The sequence below is a fragment of the Aquila chrysaetos genome, chromosome Z (assembly GCF_900496995.4).
Source record: "Aquila chrysaetos chrysaetos chromosome Z, bAquChr1.4, whole genome shotgun sequence".
NCBI lineage: Eukaryota > Metazoa > Chordata > Aves > Accipitriformes > Accipitridae > Aquila > Aquila chrysaetos.
The window spans coordinates 74,802,266-74,818,051 of record NC_044030.1 but is presented as its reverse complement, the minus strand read 5'-3'; the positions used below and the strand labels follow the sequence as shown (position 1 = coordinate 74,818,051).

Genomic DNA, 15,786 nt, shown 5'->3' with positions numbered 1-15,786 from the left:
GGTCATTAGGTACACTGTGATCTTCACAGACCATTGTGTCTAACACAGTATTGAGGAATGCAATATAGTCAACACAATAGCTGAATAAACAAACTTTGCTTGCATGGTTGGCATTGTCCCTGTATCTTACAGCCTGCTTGCCACTGAAATATACTTACCAGATAAAAACTGAGATTAGATTGTCCAGCCAATTTAACTTCAAATCTCATGATTTCTCTTTGCCCCAACTAACCGTGAGGCAGTTGTGCAGCAGAAATCCTGAAAACTTGAAAGACCTTATGTGAGTTGCTATTTGACCTTGATACATAGCTAAAATATCTTGATTCAATAGTTCTTCAGTCTTCATTAGAAAGCAGTCTTTTCCATGCATCTCATGCTGATGATCAGTTTCTTGTTTACATAGTTTTATTTTTAACTGTAAGGAAAACCTGAGGATTCTTGGTGGTCCTTGGATAACCATTTGAGAAGTGTGGGGGTTTTTTTTAAGTCTGTGTTTTGACACCTCATGGATTTTTTTGAAGGAGAGAGCTGCCATGTGTCCAGCATTAAACAGTAGTCCATTAGATGTGTTTTAGTTTTAGTAAAATTTACTGAGTAATTTCAAGATGAGAACAACAGTCATCTCAGTTCATTGTAGCTCAGATCTTTATAAATATGAGAAAAGACAGAACAATGGGAGATGGTCACTTCAAACAGGATTGATTTAGCTTTTTTATTTTTAAAAAGTGCCTTGTGTTTTTTTTCCTGTGTTAAGATAAACATTGTTTCACTTACACAAATATACACAATTAATTCTTGGCTTTACTTTATTCTGTCTTACTGAGAATGATTGGTTGCATGTGTTGTGGTTACTGCTACATCCTTCGCTATCTGAAAGTAAAGATAAATGTCCAGTTGCTGTATTGGTGATGTGTGAGGTGATAAACAATTGGCAGTAGCTGGACTTACTGCCAATGCTCTGGCTGTATGTTACTAATGATTTAGATGTAGTTTTTCTTATTTTGTTCTAATGCTGCGCATGTTTTTGCTTATGACTTTTCCTTTATCTCCACTGGAATCAAATTGGTTACATGAAAACATCAGTAATTGCTCAAAAGAAAATAGGAGTCCTGATGTACCTAGATGTGATGTTAACAGGAAATCTCACTGTTCCTCAAATGCAAAGATTGATTTCTTTTCTCTTGTTAAAAGGCTTAAAAGTACTATCTGAAGGAAAAATACATCGTGGCCTTTACTAGGAAGTGAAATGAGCAGCATGGGTGAGCTGTGTGCCTCCCAGCCCACACAGAACTCCACCACGTGCCTCTACGCTCACTAGATGTGGGCCAACTGTATTCCTTGGTCTGGGTGGACTGTGTCATGCCCTCTTGGCCTCCCTTGCAGGCTTCTGGGCTCAGCCTCTTCACTTTCTTACTCTTACAGAAATGCAATCTTACAGTTGAGTTACGAAGAGGCTGCTTATCTATGCTTTATTAACTGTGCGGATTCCCTATGCTGACCTTACGGCTATTCTTCATTTAGAGCCTGACTGAAATTGTGAAACCAAATGCAGGTTTGTTTAAAAAACAAACAAACAAACAAACAAACCAAAACCAAAAAAACAAACCAAACCAACCCAAACAAAACCCAAGAAACTTACTAACAAGAAACACAAATACCTCAGCAAAGCAGCAAACCCTTACATCCGTTTCTTTCCATTTTTATTTCCCTCTTGAGTGCTCTTGGAGCACAACTCACAGACTGCTGCAAATTCCAGTCATTATTTAAGCAAAGACCACACTAACTTTTTTCTACAGCTTCCCCCACCCCCCTCCAACCTTCCAGTCTCTTGACCATTTCAGTCAGGTCATCTTTCCCCTTCTCTACTGGTGAAAGACCCTTTTCATTTCACAGTCTGTAGTCCCCTTTTGCCAGGAAAGTTTCCGGGCAGCCTCACTGGCTGATAGAAGCGCCCTGCTGAGTGACTTGCTGTTCAGTTGCATTATTCTGGGGTTCAGCATGAAAAAATGGTTTGCGTGGAAAATAATCACTTCTTTATCTACAGAAGCTACCCAATGAATGGGTAATTATCAAGGTTTACTGACAATCTACCGTTAGTCTTTTGTTACCATTTGTTGTTCATTCACTCCAACTGCTTCCTGCCTTCCCCATGGTGCTTTTTATCTCCAGTTCAAATGGAATTCATGGTCTGACACAAGTACAGTCTCCAGCGTCAAACAAACCTCATGCACTTTGCGTGGATAGCTACCCCAGCTAGGCACAGTAGTTCAAGAAGCAAGAGGAGGACAATGGATTAACACTTCTGGTTGTAAAATGTTCACAGGTTACCTGCGTTGCTGCTGCTGTTTCCACCTTTAAACAAATGCATGTGTAAGCTCTGTGAGCTGCAAATGTTTTGTCTTCTTTTGTAAATACAATCAGTATTATTAGCCATCAGTCACCTAAAATAGGGAACATGGATGACTAAGTGAAGCTGGAAAAGACTGTTTCTGTTGTAGCAATTAGTGACATTTAGATAGTATCACTACAAATTACTTTCAAAGCCATTGTCAGGCTTTGCTTTTTTGACAACTTAATTAGAGGTCAAGACCTTACTTGTGGTGAAGTTAATGAACATAGCATCTTTTGGCATGGCCTTCAGGGCGCTGCCTCAGTGGAGTGCGGTGCAACAGAAGTCAGCCTGCAATGCCACTGGTGCTATATATGCGCCATGGGCAGACTGTGAAAGGTACAGGAAAGAGCTGGAGCCACAGCAATTGAAATAGGCCTGGGTCTGGCATCTGCTAAGCTCTGAATGTCCTGGCAGCTGTTGCCACAGGGATAAGCTGTTGCTGATAAGCTCAACAACATGCTGCCCCTCTGCAAGGGAGATTTCCACTCCCACCATACAAGTTTGCTACTGGCAAATACAATCTCTAAATTGGGAATGGAGGGCAGGGAAAGGTATAGGCTACTCACATACCACTGTCTCCTAGGTTATAAAGTTTTCACATAAGCCATTCTTTTGAGAAAAACCATAATCTGTTGTTTTAATTGTGAGGGATGTTTTGTCTAGTGAATGCATTCCCTACAATAGGATTGTTCTTGTTTATAAGACTCTCTTGGGAAGTCCAGCACATGCAGACTTTCGTAGATGACCTCGTGATGCAGTGGTGTTCAGCGTCTTTGCCATGCGATTGTTTGTGACGCCAGTCTTTAAGTATTCCTTTCCTTTTCAGACAGTGAATTGCTGAGTTTGAAATTATCAGGAATTTCAATTTGCTACTCAGCTTCCCTGCAGTTCTGATTTCAGTGGAGATAACATAACTTTGTCTCCAGTAGGTTTGCAACAATGCAAGGTCACTTAAATCATCTCCTGTAGGCTGCATGCCAAAGATAAAAAAACCAAAAAGTTGTTGGTTCAGTTAATGTTTGCTCAGATCTTTGCACATGGAAAACACTGTGTACAAGTGCTAAAGTAGAACTATCACCTGAAAAAAGAACGGGTACCTTTTTAAAACATATTTTTAAATTCTTGATCTTCCCTTCTGGAAAGGAAAATGTTCACTTTCTGACAGAGAATACAACCTGTGAAATAGGCAGTGCAAGCTTTAACTATAAAAAATAGGCTTTGATATGAAGGTTCCTCTTTGGACTCAGAACAGTCTGTCAACTTGTCAACACACTGTGTATGATCCCAATGATGAAGGATTTTTACTAAGCAGTTTCAGCCCCAAGAGTATGATAACTACTTTATTAGTATCTTGCAACCATAGAATTATCTCTAGGTTTGTAGAGGAAATAACCTATGCATAGAGGAAGCTTAGGGGAGACACATGGTCGACAACTGTCAGTACAATTACTGTCAGTAGCTGCCACCAAAGGTTGTGTCTGGCTGATGGAGCTGCAGTTTTGGAGAGTTCAGCCTGTCTTGATGGTGATCATTGAAGGTGTTGTGAGCACGCTGCATTTGGCTTGAGTATTGTGCCTTTTTTAATCGCTAATCATAAACTGATGGTGTTAATCAAATCAATCAGTTCTCTCCTGCCCTCTGCTTCACTCCATTAGCCTTGACCAGACAGTGCCCTGTGCAGGAGTGGCTTTCCATCCTAACCATGGCTAGCTCTTTCCTGCAAACTTCTTTCTCAGGTTCCTAAATGTTTAAATACGGAAAACACTTAACTGTTACCAGAGAGATGCTTCTGAGTGAGGCCATACAGCACCATTTCCTATCTGAAAAATGAAAATTAAGACTAAAGAGCATGCGTGAGAGGGATGTTAACTTTCAGTCAGAAATTTCAACCCAGCTCTGCTAAGCCACCTGATGTTTGGATTTTGGCTTACCATCCTTTCAAGTGTCACTGTGTTGTATTTGTTTCCTTGCTTCAGCATGGCAGGTGATTGTTGCAGCTAGGATTTATTAGGGATGATGGATTGTCTGATCCCCTGCATAATTATACTATTGTTAATAGGAAAAGATTGACTATTTTTAGGCATGACTGAAAATTTCTTGTTTTATCCAAAAACTTGCACTTCTTGAGATTTGATCACTTTTACTTCGTCTCTTCATACATAATGGCAATTATCACTACCTAAACTGAACAGTATACAAATGTTAAAAAAAATCCAAACCAACAAACCAACCAACGCCCCCCCCCCCCCCCCCCCCCCCCCCCCCCCCAGCCTGAAGAAGTACTGAGTGGAGTACTGGTTCTGTTAGATGAAGCTGAAATGTGTGTTTCATCAGCTGAGTTGTGCATGTGTTCACAAACCATTGTTATTGCAGAATGTTAATTGTTTGAAGGAAGGCTGTTGATAACTGCTTGGCATGTGGCCTATAGAAGGGGGGCGGGGGAAAGGGAGAGATAAAGAAGCCCCACATGTGCAGTCTTTCCAGGATCAGGTTCTTCCAAATTCATTGAATGCGTGTGTTTACACAGAGCCACTCAGTTTTTTCATTTGCATGCTATATGTGTAGAACTGTGTGTCATGCTGTACTAGTTGGCTGTCAGTTGGCTAACTTGTATATTTGCAGCACTTAACACAAAACAACCAAAAAACCCCAAACCTTAGCTTTACTGCTGATGAAAAGTATCTGCTTAGCTGTACGAGTCTGATGTTTTTGTTGCTCTGGTGCTATACTGGAGATTTTCCTGAAGACCCTACTGCTATTCTGTTAACCTTCAGTTTGATGTGCCCTACGTGGCAATGTTACATGTCTAGGCATCTCTGACATAAAAGGAAACATTAATTTATACTACCTGAAAGAGTGGTAGTGACAGGACTGAAACTTCCCAAGGGCTATTTGGTGGATGGTGCTGTGCTACTTGGATGAAATGTGAAAGTTGAGTCAGTGGGTGTAGGTAAAAGCAAGGCGAGAGTGCCCCTCTGTCTTAGAGGCAGCAGGATGTGGTAGTGGGCAGCTGAAGAAAGGGACTTACAGAAATGTTTGGGCAGCCTGGATGAGTGGAATGGGATCGTTTGTGGGGCTGCAGTGGAAGAAGCTTGATGCAGCAGGTTTCTGAAGTTAAGGTCTCCAATTATGCTGGCCACCTCAGTCTTTCAAGTACTCTTGGCAGAAGAGAGCATCTCTTGCGTGCATGTTTTCTAGGAGAAACAAATGCTGGTGCTGCATGATAAATGGCAGTTTGAGGTGGCTTTTACACTGAACAGTATTAACCATAGCTGGGAGTACCCGTGTTTTGCATCATCCCAGCAGAAGTTACCTCCCAAGTCTTTGGTGGATACTTGATAAGTGTGACTTGTGGGGTCAAAACCAGGCTAATATTACAAGAGATTCAGAAATTGTATGTAATGCAACAGTCACTGCCTCTGTTCAGAGATCTGTATTTTCTGATGTGCTCTGGGCAGCAGTGGCTGTACAATTTTTGATTACATGAGGCGCTGCGAGAGCCCTGCTGACTTAAATGCCTCCTCCTTGCTTGCCAAGTCCTGGGTACAGATTCTTTCTGGGTATCATAGGTATTCTTTTTGCTTCTAGATTTTTTTTTTCCTGAAGAGAATGAGTAGCAGGCCTACAATTCCCTGTTGGAATGGATGTTTTTGAGAGTCCATTACATGGCATTTATTTTATTAGTTGTACCTTTAACTTCTGGAATGCATTGTACAGTGCTGCTGTTTTGAACACAGTGGGGAAGAAAAACCCATTTCAATCCTATCAGAGGAATACTTGAGCAACAGTTGATGCCTGCATAGTTGTTTGTTCTGTGTGGACAGATTTATCCCTTATTTAATTTTGAAAATAAAATGAGGTCTGTAAATAGATACATATAACTTGCATTATGGTTAAATGTGTATAATTTTGAGAGAGCTTGAATATAAAATTGACATTTCATCTATAATGATGACACATTTATTGATGCCCTAGAATGGAATCTTTATTACTTTAATGAAAAGATGCGTAACTTTTATATGGGCAATACAGCATGATGGCTTTTAACCATCTTATGTAGAACACAGCCATTTTAGTGTATAAATGAGCATTACTGCTGCACAATGATGAAGGGAAACTGTGTGTATCCTGTTGTTTTCCAGGAGCAAAACAAAATTGCTGGTACAGTAGTGTTAAAGATGTCATAGCATCAGTAAGGAAATCTGAAAACATGCAATTGGAAGAACTAATGTAAGCAAATTAGGTATGTGGCAGTCTCTGAAATTACTAATTCCTTTAACAACTGTGAGTCATAGCGCTTAGAAGAAGAGACACTAATTAAATATAGAACTGAAAGCAGGGTTCTTAACATGACTACCAAATACAGATCTTCCTATCCTAGCGTTCAGCCTCTACCACTTTCCTCTAAGCAGGATAAAGAATTACCAGCTTTGTGTGAAAAATAAGGAAATGTACACTGATAGCCTTTCCTTGACACTGAGATGAATCTGACAGAACTGAGTGTTTTAAGGGTCCCTGTGAAAGACTGTGTCACTTCATGCTTTGTCCAAGTTCGGTTCTGTTTAGTTCTTAAATATGAGGGAATCTATTTAGCTGTACAGATAAGTAAGAAGCAACTTTTTAAATTATGCATCATTAAATCTTTTTTTAATTGTGTTTCTGTGTGTGTGTGTATTTTTTATTACCAAAAAGGGTATGGTTGAAAACTACAGTAAAGGTGACTTAAAGGCTCTGTTCTTGTAAGAGATTAATACCATATGTCATAAAATGTTTTACTGTTAGTGTGAGCATGGCATCATTCTGCAACACCAGAATCACTTTCAGAGCACTCCAGGCTTCCCCATTCAATATTTATATATCTCCTAGGTTCAGCTTCCACACTAGATAAATACTGAGGGGTAATTTGGGACCCAGCTGTGTTAGTTTCTCTTGGGTCTGGGATGCTAATGATAGTGTAATTATAGACAGGGATATAGTTATCACAGCAGCTTCTCAAAGGGGAAATTGACTCTTGATCTCAGTTCTTTCTTGAATTTGGGAGTTGGCATTAATGTAATTGCTTGCTTATACCAGAACACTGGATATTGGATTATGTCAATAATGTTTCAATTTAATAGCTGGAGGAATACTCATGGAACTGCTTCTTGAAGATGTGACCATTTTTGTACTAAAAGGCTGAATGCTCTTCTGAAAGCTGTTCTGCCAAGGATTTTTAGCAGGCCGTAATCTTAACATTTTCCTGTAGCTTATTCTGTTTCATGTTTCAGAAGTAAACTGGTTATTTCAGGTTATGAGAAAATCTTAAATTAGGTGTTGTATTTCTTTTTCAAAGTATGGTTTAGTATTTGGTTAGACATGGGAGTGTGTGTGTTACCTGCCATATCCTTCCTTCTTTTCCAATATTTAAAACAAAAATAAAACAACAACAACAACAAAAAGTGCAGGAGTTAGGTGCTACCAGTGCTTTACAGTCATCTGGGTGATTTGTGCGTAAGGGTGATTCATCAAATATCCTATATTTAAATATCTTATATGACTTAATAATAAAAACCACAGAAACAGTACAAACTCCAAAACAAAAGGCGTAATATGCTGTCAAACAAACAATGATAACTTTAAAGGATTTTATTTACAAGTAAGATAGATTTTTTTTAACATCTGCTTTTAATAACAGGCCCCTTTTAAAGCATGAAATTCCCCAAAGGAAGAATATGCATCGAGTTTCATTTTAGGTGGAGCCTGCTGCTTGGCTGGCCGCTCATTGTCATGGAGTCTAAATACTGCTAGGGGAAACAATTTGTTTTGCTGATGTAATTAATGCTCTAGAGTCTACAGAGGTTTATTCCAGTGCTGTAAGAATAAAGAATATAACCTGCTTGACGTGCATTTACTTACCAGTCATACCACTGCCATAACAGGCTGCAATTTCTCTTTATCTTCCTTTGACAGAGCTGCCATTCCTACTCTTGGTTTCAGGTGGTGGTCTTTCAACTCCTGTCTGCTCTCCTACTCAGACTGCACTCTCCCTAATGTTTTTTTTTATTTGGTTTTTAAATAACTAGTAACCTGGAACACTTTCTTCCTGTTCTGGTTTTCAGGGTGTGCACAGCCTGTGGAGTTAGTTCATGTCAGTGTGCACCTTGTACACTTTTCCTCACAAGTCCAGACAGAGAAACATCAAATTTTTTGTTCAGCTGAGGGCAAAAAAAGGCTGTGTAGAGCATCAGGACAGAGTGGGGTTTTTAAGTTGAGTATTTCTCAAGGAGCATATTAATGTGAATTTAGTCATTCCAAAAGTTGTGCAGAAATCAAGTGCTAATGAATAGGCAGTCGTGCTGGAGATGAGCTGACTGATATCAAAGAGAAAGCCATAGTCTGTTGAAGATAACTCTCCTGAGTGTAGCAGGGTGCTAACACTAATCCAAATGCAGCTTTTAATTGCACCAGATAGCTCTTCCTGAAGACTGAACCCTGTTGTCAGTCCAGACTAGAAGGCATGGATGCAACTTTCACTTGTTTTGCTGTGATCACATGGGATACAGAAGGTTAACTGTCCTCCGTTTTCTTAGTATCTTGCTAGATCCAGCTTGGAGGTCTGGTAGAGGAAATAGGCCATGTCCTGAGAGTTCAGAGGGGAAGGGAGAATCATCACATTAGGAAGTAGTGTCCTTTCCCTGATTCAGCTGATGAGAAGGAGCAAAAAGAGTTAGTGGATTAAGTTTGGAAAGATTTAAATGTAGGATGGTCATCTTTTCTTTCAGCAGCACTAGGGATGTGCCATCAATCTGAGTGGTTGATTCATTTGTTCTAAAGACACCTGCTGGGGATAAAAGCTAGTAAAGCTAGTTACAGTCTGCAAAGGGCAGTCTCTTAACCAGTTACTGTCTACAAAGTGTGAGCTGGGAGGAACCTTAAATATGGAGAGTTTTGGCTGGCCTGTGGTGTTAGGGTGGGCTGTGAATCAGCTGAGGCACCTCATTGCTCATCCACATGATGTATGTGATGAAGGTCCAATGGGGCCAGTGCAGCTCCAAAATAGAAACCAGGACTAAGCAAATGTAGGAGAACTTTTTAATACAGTAAGAACAAACGGATTTTCTTCCTGCACTACTCTTCTACAGAGTTTTTATGTTACAGGTCATGTCCAGTGATTGCTTAGGCCTTGGCTTGAGCCATTAAGGCCTTGGGAACCTGTGCTATGCAGCTTGCAAATTACTTTTATGTGGCTTTCTCTGTGCCGTTTCGTTGGATTGGGCTTTTGTTTCAGCTTTCAATGGTGATAAAGGTGTGCAGGATCATTCAGCAGAGCCTGGGCACAGTGCTGGTACTAATGATATTTCTCCCTTCTTTTTCTTTTACTCCAGACCAATGAGTGGAATAAGAACGATGATCGGCTGCTGCAGGCGGTGGAGAATGGCGATCCTGAGAAAGTGGCTTCATTGCTGGGTAAAAAGGGAGCCAGTGCCACCAAACAAGATAGTGAGGGCAAAACTGCGTAAGTGATTTAAACAGAAGGGTGGGGCAAAACCAGCCTTGGATATGTATGCCACTTACATGAATTAAGAACCAGAGACCATCCTGAAAATGAAGTTTTCTTCTTCATCTGAAGAACAGTACATTTTGGAAAGCTCCTTTCTGGTAGTCTGTATTTGCAATTCTACATTTAAAATGCTATTTCGGAATCACAAACCCATTGAGGTAACTTGAAGCTGGATTGCTGGGTAGATTGGGGCCATTTTAGGACACGGTATTTTGGGACTCGGGAATTTCATGGCACACTGCAGATTGCACACTCCAAGAGGCATTAATCTTTGGGGCTATTTTTTCTCATGGATATTAGTTTAATGACATAGAAATTAAGATAAATTTTCCTTCTAATGTATTAGTTTGAACTGAAACTGTGGTGACTGAATTTAAAATCCTGCAGATGCTAATGATTCATGCAACTGTTCATTGCTTTGATTGAAGTTTAGCAGTGAAAGTTGCATGAACAAGATTCCTTTTGCAGTCTCTATTTATTTCGTAGATAGTATTCTCTTCTATTCTTCCTGTTGTTCTGTGAACATTCTAAATTGTGGAAGATAAAAGATTCCAGCAAGAAAATTACAGCCAAGAGATTGCCATCCTTTAAACTTATTTTCTTACGGCATAGAAAGATGATTAAATAGATAAATAAGAAATAGGCATCCTGTGACAGAACCAAAGCCTTCATGAAGTTCTGGATAGATGGGTGTCGTGGTTTAAACCCAGCTGGTAACAAAGCACCATGAAGCCGCTTGCTCACTCCTCCCCCCACCCCGGCCACAGTGGGATGAGGAGAAAATATAAAGAAAGGCTCGTGGGTCGAGACAAAGACTGGGAGGGATCACTCAACACTTATGGTCATGGGCAAAAGACAGGCTCAACTTGGGGAAGAAACAAAATCAATTGAATTTACTACTAATCAAATCAAAACGAGGATATTAAGAAGTAAACCCAAACCTTAGAACACCTTCCCCTCACCCCTCTCTCCTTCCCGCCTCAACTCCACTCCCAGTTCTCTCTACCTCCTCCCTCTGGTGGCACAGAGGAACACAGGATGGGGGTTGGGGTGAGTTCATCACATTTTGTCTCTGCTGCTCCCTCCTCCTCAGGGGGAGGACTCCTCACTCATCCCCTGCTCCACCATGGGGTCCCTCCCATGGGAGACAGTCCTCCATGACTTTCTCCAACATGGGTCCTTCCCACGGGCTGCAGTCCTTCACAAGCTGCCCCAGCATGGGTCCTTTCCTCGGGCTGCAGTCCTTCAGGCACAGACTGCTCCAGTGCGGGCTTTCTCGTGGAGTCACAGCCATCTTTGGGGGCATCCACCAGATATGGCGTGGGCTCCTCCCCAGGCTGCAGGTGGGCATCTGCTCCCCAGCTCCCCTCCACGGGCTGAGGGGAGACAGCCTGCCGTCTTGTCTCACCACGGGCTGCAGGGGCATCCACCTCCTCTGGCGCACCTCCTCCCCTCCTGCTTCACTGACCTCGGTATCTGCAGAGGACTTCCTCTCACATTCCAATCTCCTCCTCTGCTGCAGGTTCCCCTTCTTAAATATGTTATCTCAGAGGCGCTACCACTGTCACTGATGGGCTCGGCCTTGGCCAGAGGCGGGTCCAGCTCACAGCTGGGGAAGCTTCTGGCAGCTTCTCACAGGAGCCACCCCTGGAGCCCCTGCCCCGCTACCAAAAAAACCCTGCCACACAAACCCAAAACAATGGGGAGAAAAGAAAACTGTTTCTAGTCTTGGGAGAGGCAGCACAAGGCAGTTTATACCAAATAATGAGTTCTAATGAATTGCCTCTGGGTTAGATTTATTGAGTCAGGCTCTGCTTCTTCCTTGGTCTGTTTCAGTTTCCTACATCTACCCTATTTCTGTTCTGCATCTGAGGAAACTGAATGATGGCAGTGACTCATAATGACCTGCAACTTCTTACTGCAGAAGTCCAGGTCCTCTAATTACTTCAAGTGGGCTTTCTCCACACTTTAATATGTTTTTTATTTTAAAAAGTTGCATGCACGTGTTTTTCTTTTGAACACAATCAAAGCATGACTTCCATTGAATCTTCCGAATTACAGCTATGTTTAGCATCTCATGTTTTTACAGTCAACATAACTTCAGAGCTAGATTCTTAAGCTGCACTGTATCCAGTGTAACACCTAGTTAGCAAGTTTCATATATAATTTGATACTATGAATTTTTCTAGGGAACCAACAAAGACTGAAATTATCAATGCTTATGTACAAGCCTTTTAACTAAGAAACGGAATTGTTGTAACTAGGGTTCTGGTGCAATGATTTTCAGCTTTACAGGGATACACTACAAAATTCCCCTTTTTTCCTCTTTATCTGCAGCTACAAAGAAGTCGATGACCATATATTTATATTAATGATGCTGTTACTAATAATGCAGATACAAATACTTCTTTTAATTGCTTGGCACAAATGTGAATTAATGCTATGAAGATCTCTGCTTGTTCTTGTTCCGTATGCTGATTTAATTGTCGTTTACTTTTTTAGTTATTTCTGTCTAGTGGTTTAAAAGAAGACTTGAGAGAAAACGAAGAAAAATAGTATTGCTGTGATACAGAAATACAGTGTGTCAACTCTCATTCTGTTTCTAATGCTTTGGGAAACTTACCAGACCTGCTCAGGTTATTTCTGTCTCAGTTTTGAAAGATAGAGACTGTCAGGTGTAGAAACAATGACACTGATCTGGAAAGACATGGCTACCAACGAGTATCATGACCCAGAAAAGTTCTCCAGTATAGCTTATTAATAATGGGCAGTGTCTTGTTTTCATTTTCCCCACTTCAGAGTGGTTTTTTTAGTGTGTGCAGAATGAAGTACAGCCATAATTTCTGTATGGGTAGGCTTGTTTCTCCTATGTTTGCAGTGTGATGCTAGGGCTTCATTCCTGCACAGTGATTCTGGGTGCCTAACATAGCTGGTTTGCCCTATCTCAGAAGCTCTGCTAAGAGGCATAGACCCTGCTCCAGCCCAGCACTGAGGTCTGTTAGTGTCCCACAGAAGCATGGTACTAGTTTGTCAGCTACCTAATCTGTAACATGCGAGACTCTCATGCTGAGAAGGTGCATCTGGAGAGGTCTTTTGGGGACAACTGGCCACCATTGTCCTCAGATTTCACTGGTTACTTTTTAGAAAGTGGTCTGCAGTGCCATGTGGGAAGGGAGCAGTTTGGATGACTGGTCTATTGATCCCTGTCAGTACATATTGATGCATTTGTTTACATAATTAAGCTGAAGGTGACTAACCAGAAGAACGTGATGGATTCAGTTATATAACGATGTGCATAATGTGATTAAAGACTTTGGAATGTGCTTGAAAGCAAAAAAGGAGAAACAATTGACTGTTGCAGTACAGGTTTGTTAAGTCTGTCATTGTCTGTTCCCTTAAGGTGTGACATGTTTCTTTTAAGATCTTTTCTTTTTCACTCTGTTAATAACCCTACAAACAGAATTCTCAATACTGCCCAGATCTTTATTTGAAGTATAGTAATATAGTACATTATTTTAAACAGACGGTAGAGAGGACTCTAATTTTTCATGCTTAAAGGGGTACTTAAAAGGATTTGGTTTATAATCAAATGGCTTCTTAATATGAAATGCTTGAACTGAGAGGAACAGAGAGCAGAACCCAGGATTTTCTCTATTTGTCTTGTTTAGTACTGTGTGCATCATTCCACTGGTCCTGCTACGACGTGCTCCACCTCTGGCTCAGTTTTGGACAGAACCACCTAAATCTCACCTGTGTCCTCTTTGCCTCTGTCCTATGGGTCCTTTTCTTTGTGGCTTGTCCACATGCAATAAAATAGATATGCTTAAATTAATGAGGTCTAGGTACTAGTAAATTTCTTAGAGGTAATATTTACAGATTTTCATCAGGCAGTTTAATTCTCCAGCAGTACCTCTTAAAAAAAAAGTATTAAAAAAATATTGTCAGAGTAATGAAACGAGTTTTTTAAGACTTGCCTGACTTTCCACACCACCACCCTGCCTCTGACTCAGTCTTTTCTATAAACAATAAATCAGTTTTAAGGCCATGGAGCAAATCCACCTTTGGCATAAGTTGACACAGCCCCATTGTTGCTCCCACTTACATAGCAGAGACTATTGCCAAGCGCACTTGTAATAGAACCTATCTGGAAATCTGACTCTGCCATTGTAGTCTTATTCTGCCAGATAGGGTTTTTTTGTCCAGCTTCCTTAAACAACAAAACAGTGCTTTCCAGTTTGGAATTTGATAATTTAAATCCCACTTAAACTAACAAAAAAGGGTTTTCAAAGAGAGCCTTTTCAGGAGGGGATAGGATTCATTCATGTACTGCACTTTCCACAAGACCAAGTGTTCAAATGGGCTGTTATTTAAAGAAGCTGCTGCTGTTACTGGAGTGCAGGGTAGGGGAGAATTTTGGAAAGTATTCACAATGTATAGATGGCAGTACTTCTTTGTCCTAAAGTTACTTTGTCTGTGTGCCAGTCCATTATTGCCATGTTTGCATGTTTCTGCAAGGTACTGAACTAGAATTAAATGCTTATGGCTATTAAATGAAACAATAGTCTCTGTAAATTTTTTTAACTGCAATTGAATCGGTTGTTGTTTAATAAAATTAGTCTGACAATGGTACAAAAAAGCTTCAGAAACCTCCACAAATACAGTCTTTAAGGATTGTTTCACAAAACTATTGTCAATAGCAGTTAGTAGAAATGACATATTTTCATTTGAAACAGAATGTTCATGCCTCGGAGGCTGAACTGAAAATAAGATTTGGAGCATGTTCCAACCCCAAATCCTTTATCTTGTACATAGTATTCATTTTTCTTTTCTTTCTTTCGGATCTTATTGTATAAGGAGGTGGGGCGAATGGCATAAAGGACATCAGGGCTCAAAAAGAAAATCAGGTTTTAATTACCTTTGAGAGAGAGTCTTTCCTTGTACATAATAATATTTATCTTAAAGGAACCTATTGGAAGAACACGGACTTACTACAGTCATTATACTGTTCTAGTTGAGAAAGAAAACCATAGAAAATTGTTTAGACAGCTGATCTTCAAAATTGGAGAAGTCATAGAATCATAGAATCATTTAGGCTGGAAAAGACCTTCAAGATCATTGAGTCCAACCATCATCTATGGCCCACTAAACCATGTTCTGGAGTACCTTGTCTACATGCTTTTTGAATACCTCCAGGGATGGTGACTCAACCACTTCCCTGGGCAGCCTGTTCCAATGCCTGACAACCCTTTTAGTGAAGAAATTGTTCCTAGCAACCAATCTAAATATCCCCTGCCGCAACTCGAGGCCATTTCCTCTCATCCTATCACTAGTTGCTTGATAGAAGAGACTGACACCCACCTCAGTACAACCCCCCTTCAGGTAGTTATAGAGAGCGATAAGGTCTCCCCTCAGCCTCCTCTTCTCCAGACTAAACAGCCTCAGTTCCCTCAGCTGCTCCTCATAAGACCTGTGCTCCAGGCCCCTCACCAGCTTGGTTGCCCTTCTCTGGACACGCTCCAGCACCTCCATGTCTTTCCCGTAGTGAGGGCCCCAAAACTGAACACAGGACTCGAGGTGCGGCCTCACCAGTGCCGAGTACAGGGGAACAACCACCTCCCTGCTCCTGCTGGCCACACTATTTCTGATACGGGCCAGGATGCCGTTGGCCTTCTTGGCCACCTGGGCACACTGCTGGCTCGTATTCAGCCGGCTGTCGACCAGCACCCCCAGGTCTTTCTCTGCCGGGCAGCTTTCCAGCCACTCTGCCCCAAGCCTGTAGCGCTGCATGGGGTTGCCGTGACCGAAGTGCAGGACCCGGCACTTGGCCTTGTTGAACCTCATACAGTTGGCCTCA

At 41.2% G+C, this 15,786-nt stretch overlaps 1 protein-coding gene across 5 annotated transcripts in view; it reads left to right on the top strand.

The window, feature by feature from the left end:
* The window catches only part of RAI14 (retinoic acid induced 14), an 89,956-nt gene that overhangs the window by 41,701 nt on the left and 32,469 nt on the right, over positions 1 to 15,786 (top strand). For all 5 annotated transcript variants that reach the window (XM_041120868.1, XM_030004854.2, XM_030004853.2 and 2 more), the window contains exon 3: positions 9,757 to 9,887. In XM_041120868.1, coding sequence (XP_040976802.1) covers positions 9,757 to 9,887 — 131 coding nt within the window. The remainder of the gene's footprint in view (positions 1 to 9,756; positions 9,888 to 15,786) is intronic.